The 23,589-nt window shown below is 28.5% G+C and overlaps 1 protein-coding gene across 1 annotated transcript; it reads right to left on the bottom strand.

The window, feature by feature from the left end:
• Positions 1-8,032: 8,032 nt before the first annotated feature.
• LOC105109098 (uncharacterized) lies at positions 8,033-10,513 on the bottom strand. Its single transcript, XM_011003696.1, has one exon. The coding sequence runs from the start codon at positions 10,193-10,195 to the stop codon at positions 8,216-8,218; it is 1,980 nt and encodes a 659-aa protein (XP_011001998.1). The 5' UTR covers positions 10,196-10,513; the 3' UTR covers positions 8,033-8,215.
• Between the last annotated feature and the right edge of the window lie 13,076 nt (positions 10,514-23,589).

Genomic DNA, 23,589 nt, shown 5'->3' on the forward strand with positions numbered 1-23,589 from the left:
ACTTTAAAGAATAAAATTAATATTTTTTTCCAAAAAAATATAAAGAGAAAAAAAGAAAAAATATTACAAGAGAATGAAGATAAAAAAAATTATGATAAATAGTCCAAGTATAAAATAATAAATATACCAAATATATTTTTCATCACTATAATACCTGCTACAGTAATAAATGAATTTTTTTTTATCATGATATTTCTACGATGAATGAGGATTTCTTTTTAATATATCTAATAGATTTTTATGAGCGCTCTACTGCGGTTCGAACAAAAAACATTTTCAATGTAAAAAAGGAGTTTTAAGGAAAACAATTTGAAACCAAGTTATTGCTTTAATTGATAATTTAAATAATATTATTAAAAAAATAAAATTATAATAAATTAACAAAAAATATAAAAAAATAAAAAAATATCCTGAGCCAACTTGAATTATAAAACAACTCAATAATAAAAATAAAATTAAGAAAAAACATAAAAAACAAAAAAACCTCCTTAGTTAATTTGGGTTAACTCACAAACTTAGCCACTATGAATATAAAACCGAGATAATTTCATATAAAAAGACATGAGAAAACAAGTTTTAAGCATAGTTTTTAAACTCGACCCGAGAAGTGACCCGATCAAGAGATCGGATTTCGGGTTTCATGGGTTAACCCGGGTCAACCCCGGGCGAATTTGTGTAGTTAAAAATAAGAAATGGAAAAAGGAGGCAATAATGAAGGGGTGGATTGGGATCGGCAGGACATGGAAGAGGGATAAATATGACGTTGTCGATTGTTTTGTGTAAAGGAAGGGCATTTAATCTCATTGTCATCTCCTCATAAAGTTTATCTTCTCTCTCTGGCTTCATCACAAGCAACCAGCTATCTCTCTTTTTTGAACCATTTGTTTTTTGCAGGGATGAACACGATCTGTTGAAAGCCCAGAAGCGCAGTCCTTGCTCCTAGACTCCTCATGAACACGATTTGGTTTCTACATGCCTCAAAACATTAGCTAGAAAAAGAGAGAGAGATGTTAAAGACTTGATGGTGCTGGTACTACCTGTTGCCTTTCTCACTCTCTTGAAATTGTGACTTTGGTCACTGTTGCTTTTCTCTCTCTCTTGAAACTGTGAGTATGGTCCCATTTAAGTTACAATCATTAGTTAGAAGGAACAAATGGGAACAATAGCACCACTGTTATTACTTTCCTCCGCCTATTGATGAGTAGTGAGTGGAGTTGCCACTTTCTTCAACTAGAAAGTCCAAAGTAATAAAGTGAGAATGCAACATGGATTCGAAGTTTTTCATAAATCACTAACGCCTACCTTCAAGATCTCTAAACTCAGATCGTGGACCCAACTCCAAAACATCGGGTCTCATCCGGGTTTGCCCGGGTCACCTAGGTTATGAGTTGACCTGCCGGATTGACCGGTTTTTTCCGGGTTGTTGCCTCAAATGGTTTTTTACTAAACCTAGACTGGTCTAGCCACTGGGCCGACCGGGTCCCGATTCGACTCGCCAGGCCGGTCCGGGATTAAAAACTATGGTTTTAAGAACAGGTCTCATCCGGGTTTGCCCGGGTCACCTGGGTTATGAGTCGACCTGCCGGATTGACCGGGTTTTTCCGGGTTGTTACCTCAAATGGTTTTTTACTAAACCTAGACCGGTCTAGCCACTGGACCGACCGGGTCCCAATTCGACTCGCCAGGCCAGTCCGGGATTAAAAACTATGGTTTTAAGAACAATTTCTATTAAAGCAAATAAAAAAAATAATAACTCTACAAAAATAAAAATAAAAAATGAAAGGTAAAATTCAATGTTTAGTAAATAAAATATTGAAGGAAAAAAATCAAGAAAAATATAATTTTAAAAAAAATGAAAAACTCGGTCCAAGCCTATTTGAGTTAAGATGTAAAATCTCTAACCCTGTCATGATACCAAGACCAAGTTCGAAACAAAATTGAATAATATCATGAACTTCAAATACAGAACATCTTAATGTTGAATGATAAAAAAAAATTAATTTAAAAACACAATGAAAAATAATATAAGTCAACTAGGATTAACCCACAAGCACCTCAACCATGAAAAATCATGAAGTCCTTAAACTGGATTCAATTAAAAAAATTATTTTCTAACTAATTTAATTTTAAAGAATAAAATCGTGAAAAAAATATAAATTTAAAAAAGTTGTTAAAGGAAAAATGATAGCAATAAAAATAACAAGGATAAGATTTGATAGGAAAAGTAAAGTTTATCGATGATAAAATTATACAAAGAAATGATCTGGATAACCCCATAGAAAAAATAAAAAGAAGAAGTAAGAAGACCAATTTTCTTTAAAATTGAAATAATTATATTTTAAAAAGGCCAAAAAAAGGTTAATCTATGTTAACATTTGAAACCGGTGACTTTAGTTATGAACTGAGGATTAACTCTATACTAACAAAAAAGATCTTAGTTAACTCATGTTAACTTGCTAGCCCAACAACCATGACCATATGACGAGGATTGCCTAGAGAAATGGGCAAGGAGACCAATTTCAAATAAAATTAAATATTGAAGGATAAAGTTAAAATAAATTAATTTTAAAAAAGAATAAATAGCATAAAAATCAACTCATATCAACCTTAGAAACTGATAACTCTGCTCGTAAATTCAAGACTAATATTATTGAAGGCAACCTATAAAGAATAATAAAGCAAAAATGTTTAAAAAAAATAATGTAAAAAACCGTTAGCTTTTAAAAAGAAAAGAAAAAGCCAACCTAGGGCAAACCTCCTAAAATTGGACTAATCTCTAAAACTTATAACCGATTAAATTCTTGAATTGTGTTCAATTAAGAAGTTTAAGAGCTCGTTTGTTTATACGATTGCGGCTATATTTTAATTAAACCGTAGATTTAAGCCGTTTGTACAAATAAAAATGAGATTTACTGTTCATGTGTCCCACGATATTTTTGTGTTTGAAATGCAAGAAAAAAACAGCAAGTAATTCCTACTTTTTGCACAATTTTCATGCTAATTGCATTGTTTAGTGAAAAGTGCAATTACATGAACACTGTAGCATGTTGTTCTGTCCCGGTCGAACCAGTTCAGCCCATACCAAGTCTAGTCAAAAGCTTAACATGCATTGAACCGAGTCCAACCTAGTGAAATAAAAAATAAAAATTATTTTTAATTTTTAATTGTGTTTTATTAAAAAAACAAGTGTTTAAGATTATTTAATGACACTACATAAATTAGAAAAATATCACTTGATGACTTAGCATCTGCAGAATTTGATCATAATTTCAATTTCATTCCTAATTATATTTTGCCTGATATTGTTGCGTGCTTAATAAATCAAAAAAGTTTTGGTCCTTGTTGGATGTATTTTATATGTGATGGAATTGTAGATAATTTAATGGAACAATGAAATATATTTTATATAAAATATTATTTATTTCATGATGTAATAACAATAGTTAAATCTATATTATTTAAATTAGAAACTATCAATATTAATATATATTTTTTAAAATTATTTTATGACCTGAATTTTAAAAATATTATTAACCAAACACTTTATACAACTTTTTGTTTAACTTTAATTTCAAACACAGTTTTAATCAGATATACATAAATATCAAATCAACTTCAACAAAAAGCACTTTTTATAAAATAATTTTTTCTAACCACAACTACAACAGCTATTACAATATCAAACACACCCTAACCAAGTTAATTTTGAAGGATAAAAATCAGAAAAAAAAATTCAAAGAAAAAAAAGATAGCAATAGAAAGAATGATGATCAAATTTAAAAGAAAAAAAAATAAAAGAAGGTGAAATTGAAAAACAATTGTAGTTTTATTTTTTTATAACTTATTTAAAATAAAAAATACTAACTAAAAGAATAAGTACTAAATTAAAAGATTAAAAATTAATGGGGTGAAATTAAAAAATATTTATAATTTTATAGCTTATTTTAAAAAAATAGTAAAAAAAATATAAATTAAATGTGAATAAAAAATAAATTACAGGAGTTGGTCTGATTTTTTAAATTGTTTCATACAGTAATTAAGATAAGGAGAGGAAAAATAAAAAAAATTATAAGGAGAGAAAAAATAAAAAAAATTATCAACACCTATCCCAATGAATATTTAGGGCACGCGTTGCCTTATTATGTCAAGATCAACATAATCTTTTAATTATTATTTTTAAAAGTAATGTCTGATGATTTAATAGTTTGCACCCACTTCTCAAACAACACAAAAGTTATAAACACCATTATAGAGATAATAAGATTTTTAAATATAAATAATTGACTAACTAGACTCTTAAATTATCGGAAATTGGATGATGTGATAACTATAATTGTCATCATTTTAGTCTCCGTTGAAAATTCCTCCCTTTGATCATGTGTATGAAAAGGAAAAGTCATAAAGTCGTAGGAAAGCAATGTAAATGCTAGTAATAGTTGTTGGAAAATTTATTTGATGTCATCTCAAAAGATCTTGAAAATCTTTAATTTAGGATTGATTTTTGGCATAAGACCGCAAAAAGGAAATTAAATGACTTTTGGTTCATGTAAACTATAAATTTAAAATATTATTCAGGACAAGTTCTAAGATAAATCAAATAAAACACTGATTTAACAAAATCTAATAGACGGTCTAAAACTAATAAAATGGAGAATAAAATGTTATTTTAATAAAAATAATAATATTAATTAATTGATGATTTAAACCAATAATCCAACAACTCAAATATATTTTTTTTCTCAAATTATTATTTGAATAACAACTACGATGGCAACCATAAAATCTCCAGTGATGTCAATACTGGAGGCGGTCCCCAGGGTAGGCATCAATTTTGTCCACGTCAGGCCTTTCATTGATCTTGAGCAATTATGTCAGCAGGGAGATTTATGGGCCATAAAAAGTTATGCCTGGGCCCAGCCTATGATAAAACTCTATTAACTTCTAAAATAGGCGAGGCCACGTATCCAAATCAACGGGCCCATAGAGGACCGATGGTTATTTTTAATATTATTGCCAATAGGCAGAGAGATTTTTTTAGGAGGCGTTTCAACCGGAATTTTTTTAAAATTAAAGTTTTTTTAAAATTAATTTAATTGGTATTTTTGGTTCATGTTGATATACTTATATTTAAAATTTATTTTTTAAAAAAATTATTTTAATATATTGTTAAATAGAAAATACTTTTAAATCAAAGAGAGTTGTTGTTGATGATTTAGGAATTTTTTTTTTTAAATAATTACGTGGGCTTACTGTTTGAAGGCTTTCAGGCTCCTGTCTGTCCCATTTTCATCACTCATCGTTATATTGAACAAGGAGAATTGAGTCCCGCACAGATACTTAACGTAGGCCGACAGGTCTTCTCAGGCCCACAATCTACTATTCCATTTAATTTCTGTTATGCGATTATTCCGTTAGTTTAGATGAAAAAACTAAACAACAAAAAAACACATGAACATTTTTCACTATTTCTCCGGAAAAAAAATACTTACCTTTGGAAAAAAATTCAATAGCTTTGGGAAAATAAAACACTTGGATGGCTTTAATAAAAAACCTAAAAGGTGTGACAGAAATATTGTTTCCTAATGAACTATAAACTAAAACTTATAGGCACCGTAGATTTATTGTGCCCATGAGATTTTTTTATTCCTTATTATTTTTGCTCTTTAAGTGTCTAAGTAGATTCTAATTTGGATAAAATTATTAAGAAAAGATAAAATTAAAAGATAAAGGACTGAAATGAAATACAGGAAAAAAATGGGTGGTGTTTTAGAATTTCTTTGTGAAATGTTTAACTTAATCCTTATTATCTACTAATTATAACAACCAGTTCTCTTTATTTTTGAAGTTTTAGCAATAATTAATTTTGGTTTAGAACTTTATTCATATTTTTTTTAGTCTCTAGTTTGAGATATGAGAGAGAAAGTTGTTAGATTCTAGTGATAGAAGGAGAAAGATATTGTTGACACTGTTTTCATCCATCAAAACTATCAATCTTCGGGTCAAATGGTTTTATTTAATGAGAAAAGTTAATTTATATTATTTTTTAGGGTTTTTTAGGTCAAAAATAGATTAAAAATAAATTTTTAGGTCAAAGAAGCTTTTGCCTTGATTTTTTAACCACCATAATGATATACAAAATCAAACAAAATATCAATTGATTTTTTTTCAAAAATCAGGGCAATCATTTATAGTCTTTTTTAAATAATGATTATTTTATAGTTATTTTGTATTTAAGTTTTTAAGAGATTATTATAATTCATATATGAATTTTTTTCTTATGTTTAATATAAATAAAAGATATTTATTTTCATATAATATTTTTAATATGTGTAACTTTGCATAACATTTCTTTCATTTTATTTTATTTTATTTTCATGTGTATTTGTTTCTATTATCATTTGATTAAATAAAAAATAATTTTGGTAAAAAAATCATTCAACACAACCAAGTTAAAGGCGTGTGCTGCAAAGTGAAATATCTTTATATATATATTTTTGTTTATTTTTTTATTTTTTTTTCATTCTTGTTGATGTTTTTTTAATTTATATAATTCTTGATTTATTTAATTACATGTATGGATAAGTTTTTGAATTTACACTTATATTTTTTTTATGTATAAATATGTGTTGAATAAATTAGCATATAGAATTCTTTTGTAGAACAAAAAAATGACCTGCAATAGCGTAGATCAAATAACTAATTACTACTAAAATTCATATAAACAGTGAAGGGATAACCTGCATCCCAATTTGTTTTTCATTTCATCTCGTTTTATTTCTTTTAATTTTATCTTTTTTGCTTCTCAATATTTTGTCATTAGATTTTTTAGTTGGTTATGAGAGTTATATTTGAATTGGTCTAATCAATCAAGTTATGTCAAAATAATTTTTATATAATTTAATTTTAAGTTCAAGTTAGATAAAAAGTTTTGATAAAATTTTAAGATTGTCATGTTGGTTTAGGTTTGATAACAATGTTTTTTAATTTCTTATGGTCTTGATATTTTTTATTAGTTTGAAGTTTCATGCGACCCGTAATATAGTGCAATGATATAAAATTAATATGTAACAATTCATTTGATAAAATGACTGTTGAAAATAGAAAAATTATCATTGGTGATGGCCTAATACCATGCACAGCTAGCACATATTAATTCCTTTATTCAATTAACTAAAATCAATATCTGGGCAAAACATCAAATGAGGCTATGGCAAGAACAAACTCAGTTCAAGACATGACCAGGCCAAGGATTTGAGACCTCTAAACATAGACTCATTACCTAACAACTCTATGTGTTATCAATTAAGATGGTCATTTCAAGCTCAAGCTCCATTATTTAATTCAACTAATTAAAATGGAAAAAGTTTTGAGTAGCTTCAAATCTCATGGAGTATTGAGGTAGGTATTGTCATTGTCACAATATATTATTAATCATCAAATTAAACTTTAACTATCTACTTTTAACAAAATAGACACATCGTACCGTTGAATTTGCTTGTAATAAACCCTTCATGATTAGTTACCTCTATGTTTAATCTTGAGATTTGCCATCAGAAAACGCCATTAACATTGGAGACTAGTTTCTTTCAGCCAGAACAAGGACAGTGGCTAAGATGTCAGCCTTACCACAACAATATGTGATTCCGACGAATACTGGTGATATTTGTTATCATCTGAGCCTGGCATGATGCACAAATCACATGGACCCTATTTTCAAATTGGACAGGAAAACCTGATGCCTTTACTGGCAACAAATTACTCGACAAAGGAAGTACACGTTGCCGAGTCAGAATTGCAGCTATCACGGCCGCATGTGTTCAAGACATGGTTGGACCATCGCAATAGCAGCGGCGGATGCTGAGCACCGGTGGTGGTGGTCCTTGATAATTGCAGTAGCGATGATGGTGACATGATTCGATGCCGAGCTATGTCATATGTGACCTCAGGCTGGGGTTCCTTTTTAATTTGAAGCTTATAGACAAGGCTCAGTCCACAAGTATACATAGAACAAGATGAAAAATAGGCTACTCGGTAGGAGATAACTAGAAGATGTTGGTTAACAATTGAAATTGAATGCCAGAAGCTTTTTTTACCTTCCTAAGCAATTAGTTACCACGACATTAATGATAACAGTAATGCTAATTTATGTACACTGAAAAAGAACAAAAACAGGAAAAAGATGAAGAATTTCATCACGCTGCATGAAGGTATTGAGTTAATAGAATCCTCTCGAACCTCTTGATTGATACAGTTCCAATCTACTCTTTGCTTCCGGTAACAAAGATTCGATTTCAGGTTCTTGTAACAAATGAGCCTGCTTTGTTGACCACTCTAGCACAATAAGGACCTCTTCGTTCGCAAGAACCTCACTGTCAGGGCAATGCAATGAAATGTAGCAAAGGAGAACCAAAGAGAGAGATTGAACCATTTGTTCACCGAAGTAAACAAGTTGAATTAGGTGTTTGGCACCTCCTTCAGCAATAATAGCCTTGGAGTGATTCACGCAGAGGAAATTTTCTGGCGATGCGAACTTGTTCAGGGCAATTGCTGCCTCCATTGTAACCTCAGTTTCCTTTTCGTCTAATAGCTTCACCAATGGTCCAATCATCCTGGTTTCTGTTGCTCTAAATGTCCTAGCCAAGTTGCCAATAGCTTGGATGCATGGTATGAGGAGGTCTGAGACTGCTTTCTCAACCACTTTTAGTAATTGATCAACAACTGCCCTGGCAGCAGGGGATGTGGGCTTGAACGAGGAGCGTCTCAAATCAGAATTTTGTTCAGCCACTGCTGTTATCTCCATCAATGCCATTGCTGAATAGGATTGAACTTCATCATGGCCTTTCTCTAACAAAACTGCAAAGCATAAAAGCGCTCTAGACTCTGTGATGGTACGGCATATGGCGACATTTCCCCTTGCTAGTTGCCAAAGTGCTCTTGCTGCCATTGCCTTCATTTGTGCTTTGGTAGCAGGATCTTCAAATTCCCTACCCTTGATACTAGTCCCGGCCAATGACACATGGTGATGATGCTGTTGTTTCGGAATATTGTGGTTGCCTTTGGCATGGTTCGGATGATTAGTATTGGGGTGATTTGTTGTGAAATTTTGGGTTTGGGTTTGGGTTTGGGTTTGTGTTGGTTTGTTATTGCTAAGAGTCTGACTTCTCATTGCCATGGTATTGGCCACCACGCTGTGCATCTGGATAGGAGTTTTATTATCCACTGGATGATGAATTTTTGGGGCGGGTTCATCTTCATCAGGACTAGTATCACTACTAGCCATCAAAACTGAATGAATAGACATTTTATTTTTGCTTGCAATTGCGTACTTACTGTGTTCTTGGACAGTCTCAAACGCAAGATGACTGACGAGAAATCGAATTGTGTTGTTTTGCGCAAAATGGTCTTGGCATTTCGGATGATGTGCAGCTAATTCAGAAACAGCCCAAGCCACCACAACCTGAACTTTCATGTGACCTTCTTTGAGGATTTTGGCAAACACGGTGCAAACCCCAGCATTCACAATCTGTTCGACGCTTTCCGGATCACGTCCCAATAACCCAATAGCTCTGGCAGCATTTTCCTGACCTTCCATTTTGCCATCTTTAGCCAACTTTAACAATGGTGCAACCCCACCTTCCTCTATAATCAACTTTCCGTACCTGTCATTATCTCTAGCCAAGGAAACCAATGAAGCTGCAGCATCCGATCTGTCTTCTAAACTCCCCGTATAAAGTATTGCAATTTGTTCCCATATGAGACACAGAATTGGCTCATTGGCGGCAATAGGAGGCAAGCCTAAATACTCATCGTCGCGATCATTAGCGGGAGCTGAGACTCGTAAGAGCCAAGACACGTCTCCTATTGAATTTTCTAGCTGCATCGATATTTTTCGAAATGCGGCAGCAGGGATGATAGTGAACATTCGTTTCATAATCCCGCTGGCGCGGCATTTGACAACAAGAGTGAGGGCCTTGTCGAGGACTTGTTCGGTGTCATCGATGATTCTCCTCGTTGGACGTTCGTAAAGATCATTACTGGCACGAGCGGCTTGGCGTAAAAGCCCAGCAAGCTTCTCTGTTTTGGCTTTGAGTTCTAGACAATCTTGTTTGAAAGATTGTGCCTCATCTGCTGATTTTGTGACTTGGTCTGCTAATTGTATTGGCCTTGCCAAGATCTCTTTCACGATGTCCGCCATGGCCAAAGCGGACTAGAATCGTAGAGCTCAAATCAACGAGGCTTGTCAGGAAATAATTCACAATCGAGAATTGTTGTGAGACAGAAGGATCTTGACACGTTGCTTCTGTGTCCTTCGTGTCCCTGAGAAGAGCCAATTGGTTGTGCGGCTCTTTATGTTCTCTATGCCTGATAACTTTGTATCCACCTTAGCTGGTGGTGGTTTAGATTGTGGTTGTTCTGGTGGTGGTGGCCGGTGAGTTTTGTGAAAGGAAGAGGGGGCGAGAGTTGTAATGGTCAAACGTAATTTTCTCTATCTTCCATATTGAAAGAACTCGCTACCACTCTTCTTGCATTATATATAGGAAGGGAATTTGGTTGGTCAGAACTTTATTAAGCAATTTTAGTTCATGAGAAAGTGATACCCCAAGCGCGTCGGTTACGTGTTTGCTTTCCACGCTCCAAGAATATTAAAGAAAAAATTGCAATTTTTTTTTTCTTTTTTTTTGGTGATATGCCTTGGAAAATTGAACAGTCGAGATACTTCTGGGGTACACAAAGCGTGTGTTTATTCAGAGCTGGGTTTTAGACAAAGCGTTTACATTAAAATTAACATAATTTCTAATTCGTAAAATAAATAAAAAAATACATTTAACTCAAGGGTCCTTTTATTTTTGTGGTTGTAAAATTTTGAATCTATTTTTTTAAATTAATTTTTTTATATATTTTTAAATTATTTTGATGTTAAAAATAAATTTTAAAAAATTAAAAAAAAATATTATTTTAATATATTTAAAAATAAAAAACACTTTAAAAGAAACTCTAGCACAATATCAAACAGGTTCTTTTTATGGCGATACTGTAAATAGTAAACTTAATCAACAAGAAAGTATAGTCTTATATGACCAAAAGTAATAATTACTTTTATGATTTTTCTTGTAATTTCCACTTTAATCCTTATATTTTATTTTTGTGATTATAAAATTTTAAATTTTTTTCTTTAAATAATTTTTTTATTATTTTTAAATCATTTTGATGTACTAATATCAAAAATATTTTTTAAAAAAATATTTTTTTAATATATTTACAAACAAAAAATACTTTAAAAAGTAACTGCTGGCAGCCTAGTATAGTATCAAATAGACTTTTTTCATGGTGATACTATAAAGAATAAACTTAGTCAACAAGAAAGCTTGGTTTTAGATGGCCAAAAATAGCAATTACTCTCATGATTTTTCTTGTTATTTTCCCTCTAATTCTTTTACTTTATTTTTGTGATTGGAAAATATTTTTGTAAAATTTTGAATTTGTTTTCTTTAAATTATTTTTTTTAGTATTTTTATATTGTTTTTATAAGCTTATTTCAAAAATAAATTTTAAAAAATAAAAAAAATTATTTTGATACATTTACAAACAAAAAACATTTTAAAAAGTAACTGCTAGCACAATATTAAATAGGTTCTTTTCATGGTGATATGTAGAGAATAAACTTAATAAACAAGAAAGTCTAGTCTTAGATGGCAAAAAGTAGCAATTATTCTCATGATTTTTCTTGTAATTTCTCCTTTAATCCTTATATTTTATTTTTATGATTGTAAATTTTTTTTGTAAAATTTTAAACTTGTTTTCTTTAAATAATTTTTTTGTAATTTTAGATTTTTTTGATTTCTAATATAAAAAATAAATTTTAAAAATAAAAAATATTATTTTAATATATTTTCAATTAAAATGTATTTTAAAAACAAATGTTAGCACAATATCAAATGGGCTATTTTCATGGTGATACTATAGAGAATAAACTTAATCAACAAGAAAGCCTAGTCTTATAAAGCTAAAAGTAGCAATTTCTCTCGGTTTTTCTTGTAATTTCCCATTTAATCCTTATATTTTATTTTTATGGTTGTAAAATATTTTTGTTAAATTTTGAATTTATTTTCTTTAAATAATTTTTTTAGTATTTTTAGATTGTTTTGATATGTTTATGTCAAAAAAAAAATCAAAAATTATTTTGATATATTTACAAATAGAAAATACTTTAAAAAGTAACTGCTAGTACAATATCAAACATGTTCTTTTCATTGTGATACTGTAGAGAGTAAACTTAATCAACAAGAAAGCTTAGTCTTAGATGACTAAAAGTAGCAATTACTCTCATAATTTTTCTTGTAATTTCCCCTTTAATCTTTATACTTTATTTTTGAGATTATAAAATTTTGAATTTGTTTTCTTTAAATAAATTTTTTAGTATTCTTATATCGTTTTAATGCGCTGATGTCAAAAATAAATTTTAAAAAATATAAAAAATATTAGTTTTGTACATTTCCAATTAAAATATATTTTGAAAAGTAACTATTAGCATAATATCAAATGAGCTCTTTTCATGGTGATACTATAGAGAGTAAATTTAATTAATAAAAAAAACCTAGTCTTAGATGGCAAAAAATAACAATTACTTTCATGATTTTTCTTGTAATTTCCCCTTTAATCCTTATATTTTATTTTTATGGTTCTAAGACATTTTTGTAAAATTTTGAAAGTGTTTTCATTAAATTATTTTTTTTTGATATTTTTAGATTGTTTTGATATGCTTATATCAAAAATAAATTTTAAAAAATAAAAATAATTATTTTGATATATTTACAAACAAAAAATACTTTAAAAAGTAACTATTAGCATAATATTAAACATATTCTTTTCATGGTGATACTGTAAAGAGTAAACTTGATCAACAAGAAAGCCTGGTATTAGATGGCCAAAAGTAGCCATTACTATCATGATTTTTCTTGTAATTTCCCCTTTAATCCTTATACTTTATTTTTATGGTTGTAAAATGTTTTTGTAAAATTTTGAATTTGTTTTTTTCAATAATGTTTTTAGTATTTTTAGATTTTTTTGATGTGCTAATGTAAAAAAAAGTTAAAAATTATAAAATATTATTTTAATACATTTTTACTGAAAAAAAATTTTAAAAAGTAACTGTTAGTACAATATCAAATGGCTCTTTTCATTGTGACACTATAGAAAGTAAACTTAATCAACAAGAAAGGCTAGCCTTAGATGGCCAAAAGTAGCAATTACTCTCATGATTTTTCTTGTAATTTCCCTTTTAAGCATTATACTTTATTTTTGGGGTTGTAAAACATTTTTTGTAAAATCTTGAATTAGTTTTCTTTAAATTAATTTTTTTAGAATTTTTAGATTGTTTTGATCTCTTATGTTAAAAATAAATTTTTAAAAAATAAAAAAAAATTATTTCGATACATTTACAAATAAAAAACACTTTAAAAAATAACTGCTAGTACAATATCAAACAGGTTCTTTTCATGATGATATTGTAGAGAGTAAACTTAATCAACAAGAAATCCTAGTTTTAGATGGCCAAAAGTAGTAATTACTCCCATGATTTTTCTTGTAATTTTCCTTTTAATCCTTATATATTTTTTTTATGATTGTAAAATGTTTTTGTAAAATCTTGAATATTTTTTCTTTAGATAATTTTTTAGATCGTTTTGATATGCTGATGTCAAAAATAAATTTTAAAAATTAAAAATAAATAAATATTATTTTTATACATTTTCAATTAAGAAGTATTTTAAAATATAGCTGGTAACATAATATCAAATAAACTCTTTTCATGATGATACTGTAGAGAGTAAACTTAATAAACAAGCAAGCAAACAAGCAAGCTTAGTTTTAAATGGCCAAAAGTAACAATTACTCTCATGATTCTTCTTGTAATTTCCCTTTTAATCCTTATATTTTATTTTTAGGGTTGTAAGATATTTTTGTAAAATTTGAAATGTGTTTTATTTAAATTAATTTTTTTATTTTTAGATTATTTTAATATGTTTATGTCAAAAATAAATTTTAAAAAATAAAAATAATTATTTTGATATATTTACAAATAAAAAAAACTTTTAAAAAATAACTACTAGCACAATATGAAACATATTCTTTTCATGGTGATACTGTTGAGAATAAACTTGATCAGCAAGAAAACCAAGTCTTAGATGGCCAGAAGTAGCCATTGCTGTCATAATTTTTCTTGTAATTTCCCCTTTAATCCTTATACTTTATTTTTAGGATTGTAAGATATTTTTGTAAAATTTGAAACGTGTTTTATTTAAATTATTTTTTTTTGTATTTTTAGATTGTTTTGATATGTTTATGTCAAAAATAAATTTTAAAAAATAAAAAAAATATTATTTTGATATATTTTCAATTAAAAAGTATTTTAAAAAGTAACTATTTGCACAATATCAAATGGGCTCTTTTTATGGTGATACTGTAGAAAGTAAATTTAATCAAGAAGGAAATCGAGTCTTAGATGGCCAAAAGTAGCAATTACTTTCATGATTTTTCCTGTAATTTTCCATTTAAGCCTTATTCATTATTTACATGGTTGTAAAATATTTTTGTAAAATTTTGAATTTTTTCTTTAAATTAATTTTTTTAGTAGTTTTAGATTGTTTTGATATGTTTATGTCAAAAATATTTTTTTAAAAAAATTATTTTGATACATTTTTAATTAAAAAGTATTTTAAAAAGTAACTGTTAGTACAATATCAAATGAGCTCTTTTCATTGTGACACTATAGAGAGTAAACTTAATCAACAAGAAAGGCTAGCCTTAGATGACTAAAAGTAGTAATTACTCTCATGATTTTTCTTGTAATTTCTCTTTTAAGCATTATACTTTATTTTTGGGGTTGTAAAACATTTTTGTAAAATCTTGAATTAGTTTTCTTTAAATTAATTTTTTAGTATTTTTAGATTGTTTTGATATCTTATGTTAAAAATAAATTTTAAAAAAATAAAAAAAATTATTTCAATACATTTACAAATAAAAAAACACTTTAAAAAATAAATGCTAGCAAAATATCAAACAAGTTCTTTTCATGGTGATATTGTAGAGATTAAACTTAATCAACAAGAAAGCCTAGTTTTAGATGGCCAAAAGTAGCAATTACTCCCATGATTTTTCTTGTAATTTCCCTTTTAATCCTTATATATTTTTTTTATGATTGTAAAATATTTTTGTAAAATCTTGAATTTTTTCTCTTTAGATAATTTTTTAGATCATTTTGATGTGTTGATATTAGAAATAAATTTTAAAATATAAAAAAAATAAATATTATTTTTATACATTTTCAATTAAAAAGTATTTTAAAAAACAGCTGGTAGCATAATATCAAATAAATTCTTTTCATGATGATACTCTAGAGAGTAAACTTAATAAACAAGCAAGCTCAGTCTTAAATGGCCAAAAGTAATAATTACTCTCATGATTCTTCTTGTAATTTTCTCTTTAATCGTATATTTTATTTTTGCAATTATAAAATGTTTTTGTAAAATCTTGAATTTATTTTTAAAAATTAATTTTTAAAAATTATTTTGATGTAGTAATATCAAAAATAATTTTTTTTAAAAGTAATTGTCAACGTAATTTAAGTAATATTAAAAATAAAAAACACTTTAAAAAATAACTACTAGCATAATATAAAACATATTCTTTTCATGGTGATACTGTTGAGAGTAAACTTGATCAACAAGAAAGCCCGGTCTTAGATGGCCAGAAGTAGTCATTGCTGTCATGATTTTTCTTGTAATTTCCCCTTTAATCCTTATACTTTATTTTTACGGTTGTAAAATGTTTTTGTAAAATTTTGAACTTTTTTCTTTAAATAATGTTTTTAGTATTTTTAGATGGTTTTGATGTATTGATTTCAAAAATAAATTTTAAAAAATAAAAAAAATATTATTTTGATATATTTTCAATTAAAAAATATTTTAAAAAGTAACTATTTGCACAATATCAAATGGGCTCTTTTTATGATAATATTGTAGAGAGTAAACTTAATCAACAAGAAAGCCTAGTTTTAGATGGCCAAAAGTAGCAATTACTCCCATGATTTTTCTTGTAATTTCCCTTTTAATCCTTTTTTTTTCATGATTGTAAAATGTTTTTGTAAAATCTTGAATTTTTTTTCTTTAGATAAATTTTTAGATCGTTTTAATATGCTGATGTCAAAAATAAATTTTAAAAAATAAAAAAAAAATATTATTTTTAAACATTTTCAATTAAGAAGTATTTTAAAAAACAGCTGATAACATAATATCAAATAAGCTCTTTTTATGATGATATTATAGAGAGTAAACTTAATAAACAAGCAAGCTCAGTCTTAGATGGCCAAAAGTAATAATTACTCTCATGATTCTTCTTGTAATTTTCTCTTTAATCGTATATTTTATTTTTGCAATTATAAAATGTTTTTGTAAAATCTTGAATTTATTTTTAAAAATTAATTTTTTAAAATCATTTTGATGTAGTAATATCAAAAATAATTTTTTTAATAATTTTTTTTAAAAGTAATTGTCAACGTAATTTAAGTAATATTAAATGAGATCTTTTCATTGTGATTCACATATTATTAAACTTAATTAACAAGAAAGCCTCATCTTGATCTTGGTCTTTGATGGCTAAAAGTAGAAATTATTCTCAAGATTTTTCTTATAATTTCATTTAATCCTTATATCTTTCATCTTTTCAATCCATATACTTTTCTTATTTCTCGACCATGAAAAAGCTAGCTAACAATCTAGCTATGCCAATGCAATCAGGGGTCTAAAAACAAAAGACAAACATCTAACCATAGAAAGGTAAGAAAGAAAACAAAAAATATATTCAATCTAAGGCCTGTCACCCGTTAGATTAGGATGATGGCATTTTGAAGGACTAGCCCCGAAGACTTTTCATCTTGGACCATTCTCAATAATGGGCATCGTAATTTATAATTCCAGTCCATTCACCTCACCATATACAGAAACCTGATGACTCCATTCCATCTAACCACTGCTTGAAGAACGTATTGAAAACGTCATCCGCATCAGGGCCTTTCAAATCCTTGGCATTAATGGGTGTGCTGATGAATTAATAATGTTCATGAAAATAACATAATAATATTGAACAAAGATTAACACAAACATAATCCAAAATCTTCATGTTTTATGGTAATTGGATTTGAGCTAGCTATGCTTTATATATGCAATGTGTCTGGTGTCGGTACTGCTCATTGGAGTGAACCAGTGGGTATAAAAATGCATGCATATTTATAGAATAATGTTGCATCCAGATCTGCATTCTTAGCCTCACTAGAAATCATCAGGTTTGTGTCAGTTTTTTCACTGGAGCCAGATATTTTTGTGCGCTGAAAACTCGCCTCTCGGGCTCTTTTAACTCCCTCTGGAAGTGGAATTAAAGCTAGGTATCATCATTTGTAATTTTCACTACTGCAGCAGTATGAGTTAGTATTGAATTAGGGTCCTTTTGGTTTGTTTTCTCTTAGACAACTTGAGCAATTAACCAACATTCTATTTCTGCCTTTATAGGCCAAGATTGAGAGTATATTTTGTCCTAGATTTACACTGGTTTTTGCAAGAATCAATAACTTGACCTCCTGGCGTGCCAATTTGCAGTGCTGCTGCTGCAAAGAACAGTGAATCTGGTGCAGTGATTTAAACAAACCATAGTGATAGAATTGGAGCAGGACTAGTATTGTGGGCCTTAGGGAGTTAATAAAATCAATTAGAACAGAACTAAGCTACTCATGTAAATCGTGCGTAAGTAGATCCTACTTCTGTACTGTGAGCTAGATCACCTTCATTGTTTCAGCGATATTTGGTTCAGTGGCTGCGCAGTAAAGGTAGAGCTGAAATATTCCTGAAGCAAACATGTGATTGATCATTGCATTAATGTCCACTGTATTGTATAGCAAGGTTATCCATTGGAAGCTGCAGAAAATTCTGGTGTCTTTCTGAGACCTACAATTAATGCTAGCACAGGTTAAATTTAGTTTACGTCTTAAAATCAAAAAGCCTAGCTCACTTCATCAACATATGGATGGAAACATTACTTCTATGATCATCATTACCATAGAAGAAAACGTAGCATGACTTTACAAGTGAGCAAACAAATGTTTCAGCAATCTGTTTCAGTTTTACGTAATCTAATACAACCCTAGTCCAGTACTGTGCAATCCGCAGGCCAAAGGCATCCACCAAATGCGAATCGCTGTTCGTTGCCAATGCCAAGATCTAATTGATACATTATTGGAACAGAACACAAATAGCAACAGCGAAATCATGACAATAATTCATGCCCCATTTAAAAAGTCAGAATTTCACTTTAATGTGTCTGCATATCAGGAACAGAAATTCATGGTACGGATATAATTCAAGCAGCATCTCAAGAATCTTGTCGCGAGGATTGGAAGGAAGCTGTGTTTGCTACCATCACATGCTTCAGTTGCCTAATCATTAATTATATAATTGGCGTCAAGGGTGCAAAAGCTAGATTTTTTGTTTTTAAAAAAAAACAGAGTAATTGTCTACCGGTAAAAGTTGACATAATTACTTTTTCTTATTAGATTAGATTTTTCTTTATTTAGTTTAATTCCTTATAAATAGATTTATAATCAAAAGAATAAGGGAAGTGCAGCATAGTGTATAAAAAAGAAAACTCAGAGAAAAAACGCTTAATAAAATATTCCTTCCTTTTAAATTCTCAGTTCTTCAGCTTTGCAATTTAGCATTACTAAAGTGGAGACAGAAAATTGCAGGTTTGATTCCATGAGCGAGACAGAAAATTGGCCACTGGTTGAATTAACAAAAAAAAAAAAAAACAAGGACATCATGAACGATTGGAAATTAAATCCAAGTTCCTACCATACCCAAATTAGGCTACAGTAGCTTTTCTCTGCTCGTCCCCGGCAAGCATCCTTTGGAAACTGCAATGAAGATTCCGAAGAAGCTAAGACAAAACAATAAAAATCATCAGTGATGGATCCCTTTCATCTTCTACCAATTAGACTTGTCCGATTCGATAGTGTCCCTTGAATTCTACTCAGGCCCTGACTGTATTTACAACTGTCTTTCTTTTCACTAACAATGTTCAAAGATTTTAAACGTGGATCCCGCAGTGCTAAGACTGTCTTCATGCAAGCAGTGACCTAAATTATTGCTCAAACAAAATCGTATTAATACATAACCCGTGCCTAGATTTTCTTTATCTTTTGGCTTATCCAAAGGTTTGAAAAACCTCGAGGCTCGAGCTCGGACTTCACTGGAGTAGCTACAGCAACACAATTGTACGTGACGACGATTGTTCCATAAGACATGAACTTCATTATTATGCATTTGGAATACCAATAATTGACATCATGTGGTCTAAAGAAACGACAGAAGGGAAGCAGCGCCTTGTTCTGCTATAGAACCTTCCTGTTAATTTTCAGCTGTCAGCTTAACCAAATACTTGGATTGATACGAGCATGGAATGCTCTTATAAACTTGGTTTATTTTATATGAATCTCTGCGGAATTCATATTCACAATTGATCATATAATTAGCAAGTTCAATGTCATAAACAATACTGGGGAGGACAGCTAATTGCCTATGGTTCCCCGACAGAATTTGACACAGACCATGACCCATCCTTGTAATCAAATTATTTAAGCAGATGTTGTTAAAATTTAGCTTAGTTAAATATAATTTTATTTTATATTAAAAAAATAAGAGGTTTTGTTATATTTTATAATATAAGGGACATCAAATTAATAGATTTGAATGGATAGAGAGATACACTTGGCATTTAACATTGTATAATATAAATGATTTTTATTGTTATTTTTGGAATTAATTAATTAAAGTTAATTAATTAAAGTTTTAGAATTAATCAATTTAATAATTATGTATGAAATCCCCAATCAAATTGCCCAAAAAATTTAATAAAGAATTGTTTTTAAAATTGTATAGATATATTGGTTAATCTGAAGAGATGTGCTTTTAAATTTTATAAATACATTAACTTTAAAAAGTATTTTTTTTTTTATAAATACTAGTTTGATATTAACAGAAATTAATTAAAACCAATCTTCTTCTCTCTTTATTTTTTTTACAAATTCTTTATCTATATTTATAAGAAATAAAATAAAATTTCTTCATAAACTTATAAAAATTTATGTTTATAAGTTTAAAACTTTGCTATATTTTAAAAATATATTATCTTAACTCTATAATAAATACAACACGGGGTGAATTAATACTTTAAAAATAATAAATTTCGTATTCACCGACGGTACTCTAGCAACTCTCACCTAGAGCTTGAATTTTCATGTGCAAGCAAGAAACAGAGCATTTCTGTCGATAAGCACCGGTCAATAACCTAGCTAGCACAAGCCACCCTGTAAATTGCACTTGCATTTCGCATTGATTACATGTCTGTACCTTAAAGAACATCAGCACGTACTAAACTTCTTGAAAATTTGTTAAAGGATGTTGGAATACTAAGATGTTTGGTTGTTTTTAAAAATATTTTTTATTTTAAAATATATTAAAAATAATATTGTTTTATTTTTAAAAGTTATTTTTAATATAAATAAATTAAAATAATCTAAAAATATGAAAAATTAAAGTAAAAATAATCTAAAAATATGAAAAATTAAAATAAAATAAAAAATTTTTGTTTTTTAATATTTTCAAAATACAATAGACTAAATATCACGGTTACGCGAATAGAATCGCTGTAGAATTTCAACCTAGCCAGAGACGACAGACCAGGACACGTGTGCATGCTCCAAAGTATACTCCAAGTATGAAGCATCATCATTACAGTACTAACTGCCAAACAGAGCCCATCCATATCAACGATACGACTTCATGGACATGCAACGAAGTTGCTTCAGCAAACTAATTTGTCGGTGGGTTAGATGGGCTGGTCCGTAGATGCATGCATCAGTACTTGTATAAGGCCCAACCCAATTACACGCTTTGTCTCAGCGTGCAAAGATTACACGAGAGTACCATCATAACATGCTCGGCAGATACACTGCAGGGTTAAATTAGACATTCTCTTATCTTGTTTCATCTTATTTCCAACCAGCAGGAAAAAAAAAAATCTTATCAAATTGCAAATCAATCACATCATCTCATCCTGTATTGTATCGTATCCTTGCCTGTGTTTTTAGATTAAAAATATATTAAAATAATATATATTTTTTAATTTTTAAAATTTATCTTAAACATCATTATATCAAAAACATCTAAAAATATAAATATAAATATAAATATATTATTTTATCATTAATTTTTAGACAATTTTATCCCTAGTTATATTCCTATATTGATTAAATGCTGAGAATATTTTTTTTTGGATTTGAGGAAACTTCAATTTTCATAAAACATATTTATAGGTTCAAGTGAGCGAGTAAAATTTCAGATGTCCTGAGCTTTTACAAAACTTTTACAAGAGATGCATGCCATAACTCAAACTCGAAACCTATTGCTGTTCAAATCTTGAATCCTTTGCCATTATGCCACAACCCTTAAGGACATAACAATAATAAAAAGTAGATTATTTATTAGATTCTAATTTTTAAAATGATCATCGATGTGGCTATTACAGTTTCAATAACCATATATAATCGTTGGAAAAAAATGACATCCCTTATAATAACAAATAAATAATGAATTTGTTGGAAAATAAAAAAAATTATGGTGAAAACCAAGTAATTCATAATTTTTTAAAACAATATTATTAGTTAATGATACTTAGATTCTCATTTTTAATTTTTAATTAAACTTAACCCTTCTATATTAGATGACATTTTTGTAAATTTAATCATATTCAATAATTTTATTAATAGTTAGACACTTATAATATCTTATAAAACTCCATGATTGTTAAAAAAATAAAATAACAATATCTAAGCTTTAAGATATATTTTGCTCATCATGTCCAAATCCAATCTAATGCAAGTATAACTCAAGAATCCAATTTAACTCATGTATTCAAAGAAAAAATTTGCTAATGATTTTTTTTTTATGTTTTCTTATCTTTTACTTTCCTTGCCGTGACTTCTCTCTAAAAAATACTAATTCTAAACTTAAACTTTTGAGTTTTAAAAAGAGTTTGAAAAAACAAGTAAATATTTTTTTTTTCTTTTTTTATTAGAGATTTAATAGTTAATGGATTAAAGAAATATATTGATATTTTATGATTTATTTATTAATTTGATAATGAATGATTTAAGAGGTTTAATTGATGTTTTAAAGTGTTAGTTTAGCTTAAAATCATTTGATATTAAATTTAGATTTTTTTTGTTTTAAGAATCTGCAAAACTTTGAAAGAATAACATATAAAGATTCTGAAGTTCCGATCAACCTGCTAGTTGAATCGGCCAGTCAATTAACTTGAAAGTGTTGGTTGACCGGTTGGTATAAATCAGTTGAGCAAGTGGTTTGTGGCGGCAGTTGATTGAGGAGTGGGGTTTAATCAATTCTTTTTAATTTAATTAGTTTGAAAAATGTATGAGATTGATTAGATGGATTTGTTCTAGTTTTGTAATTATGTTTTGATCTTTTCTATTAGAGTTGAAATCTTTTATATTATTTGCCATGAGTCATTTTTGTGTTTATTATAAGTTTTGCTGACGTTCCTTATTGCAATCACCAATGATTTCTAGTTCTATGTCTCTTTGTTTTTTACTTTTGTTTTTTTATATAAATAAGATAATCTTTAATATTCATATAATATAAATAAATTATGCATATTGATTATATGATAAGTATGAACAATGTTCTTGAGTATCTATATATGTTGATTTATTTCAGAGTATTCATCATCAGTTTCTTAAATATATATATTCATATTATGTTGAATTAAATTCTATTTAGTATGATATTTAATTGTTTTGATAATTATGTGAATATATGTTATGTCTTAATATTTGACTTGTCAAAAATTCCATACTAAAAAAAAAACAATTAGTTTTTGTGCACATCATATCTGTATACCTAATTGGTGAGAGTGACATTAACTTGTGCGCAGATAATCCTATGATTCTTTGTTATGGAAATCTTAGGGTTTCATTTTTTATCTAACCTGATATGTATTCCAGTACCATATATAAATATACTTAGTGTGTGTATGTGTGTGTGTCTATATATAAATGATTTTAAATTTATAATATCTAATATGTATATTAATGTTATTCATCTACTAAATTAGTTAAACTCACTTTTCTTTTTAATATTATTTCCATGTTCTTAGTTTTTATTAGCAAATTAACTTTGTTGAGAGTGTTTGTTTTTGATTCTTATACCCTACTTTGCTTCCTCAAGACTTTTTTTTCGGTCTAGAGTGCTCCACTATTTTAGTTAAAGATTAGATTTTGATATTTTAATAAGTATTATGAATTATTATTTATTTTTATTGATTCGAAATAATATCTTGAAAGTTTATAAAACTATGAATTTTGTATAATTTTTTTATGATAAATATATTTAAAACTCAGTGCAGATAAAGTATTGCTATGATGTTGCTCATGTGTTACTGATAATGAATCTGAAATTTATATTGTGA

The sequence above is a fragment of the Populus euphratica genome, unplaced genomic scaffold (assembly GCF_000495115.2).
Source record: "Populus euphratica unplaced genomic scaffold, PopEup_1.0 scaffold589.1, whole genome shotgun sequence".
NCBI lineage: Eukaryota > Viridiplantae > Streptophyta > Magnoliopsida > Malpighiales > Salicaceae > Populus > Populus euphratica.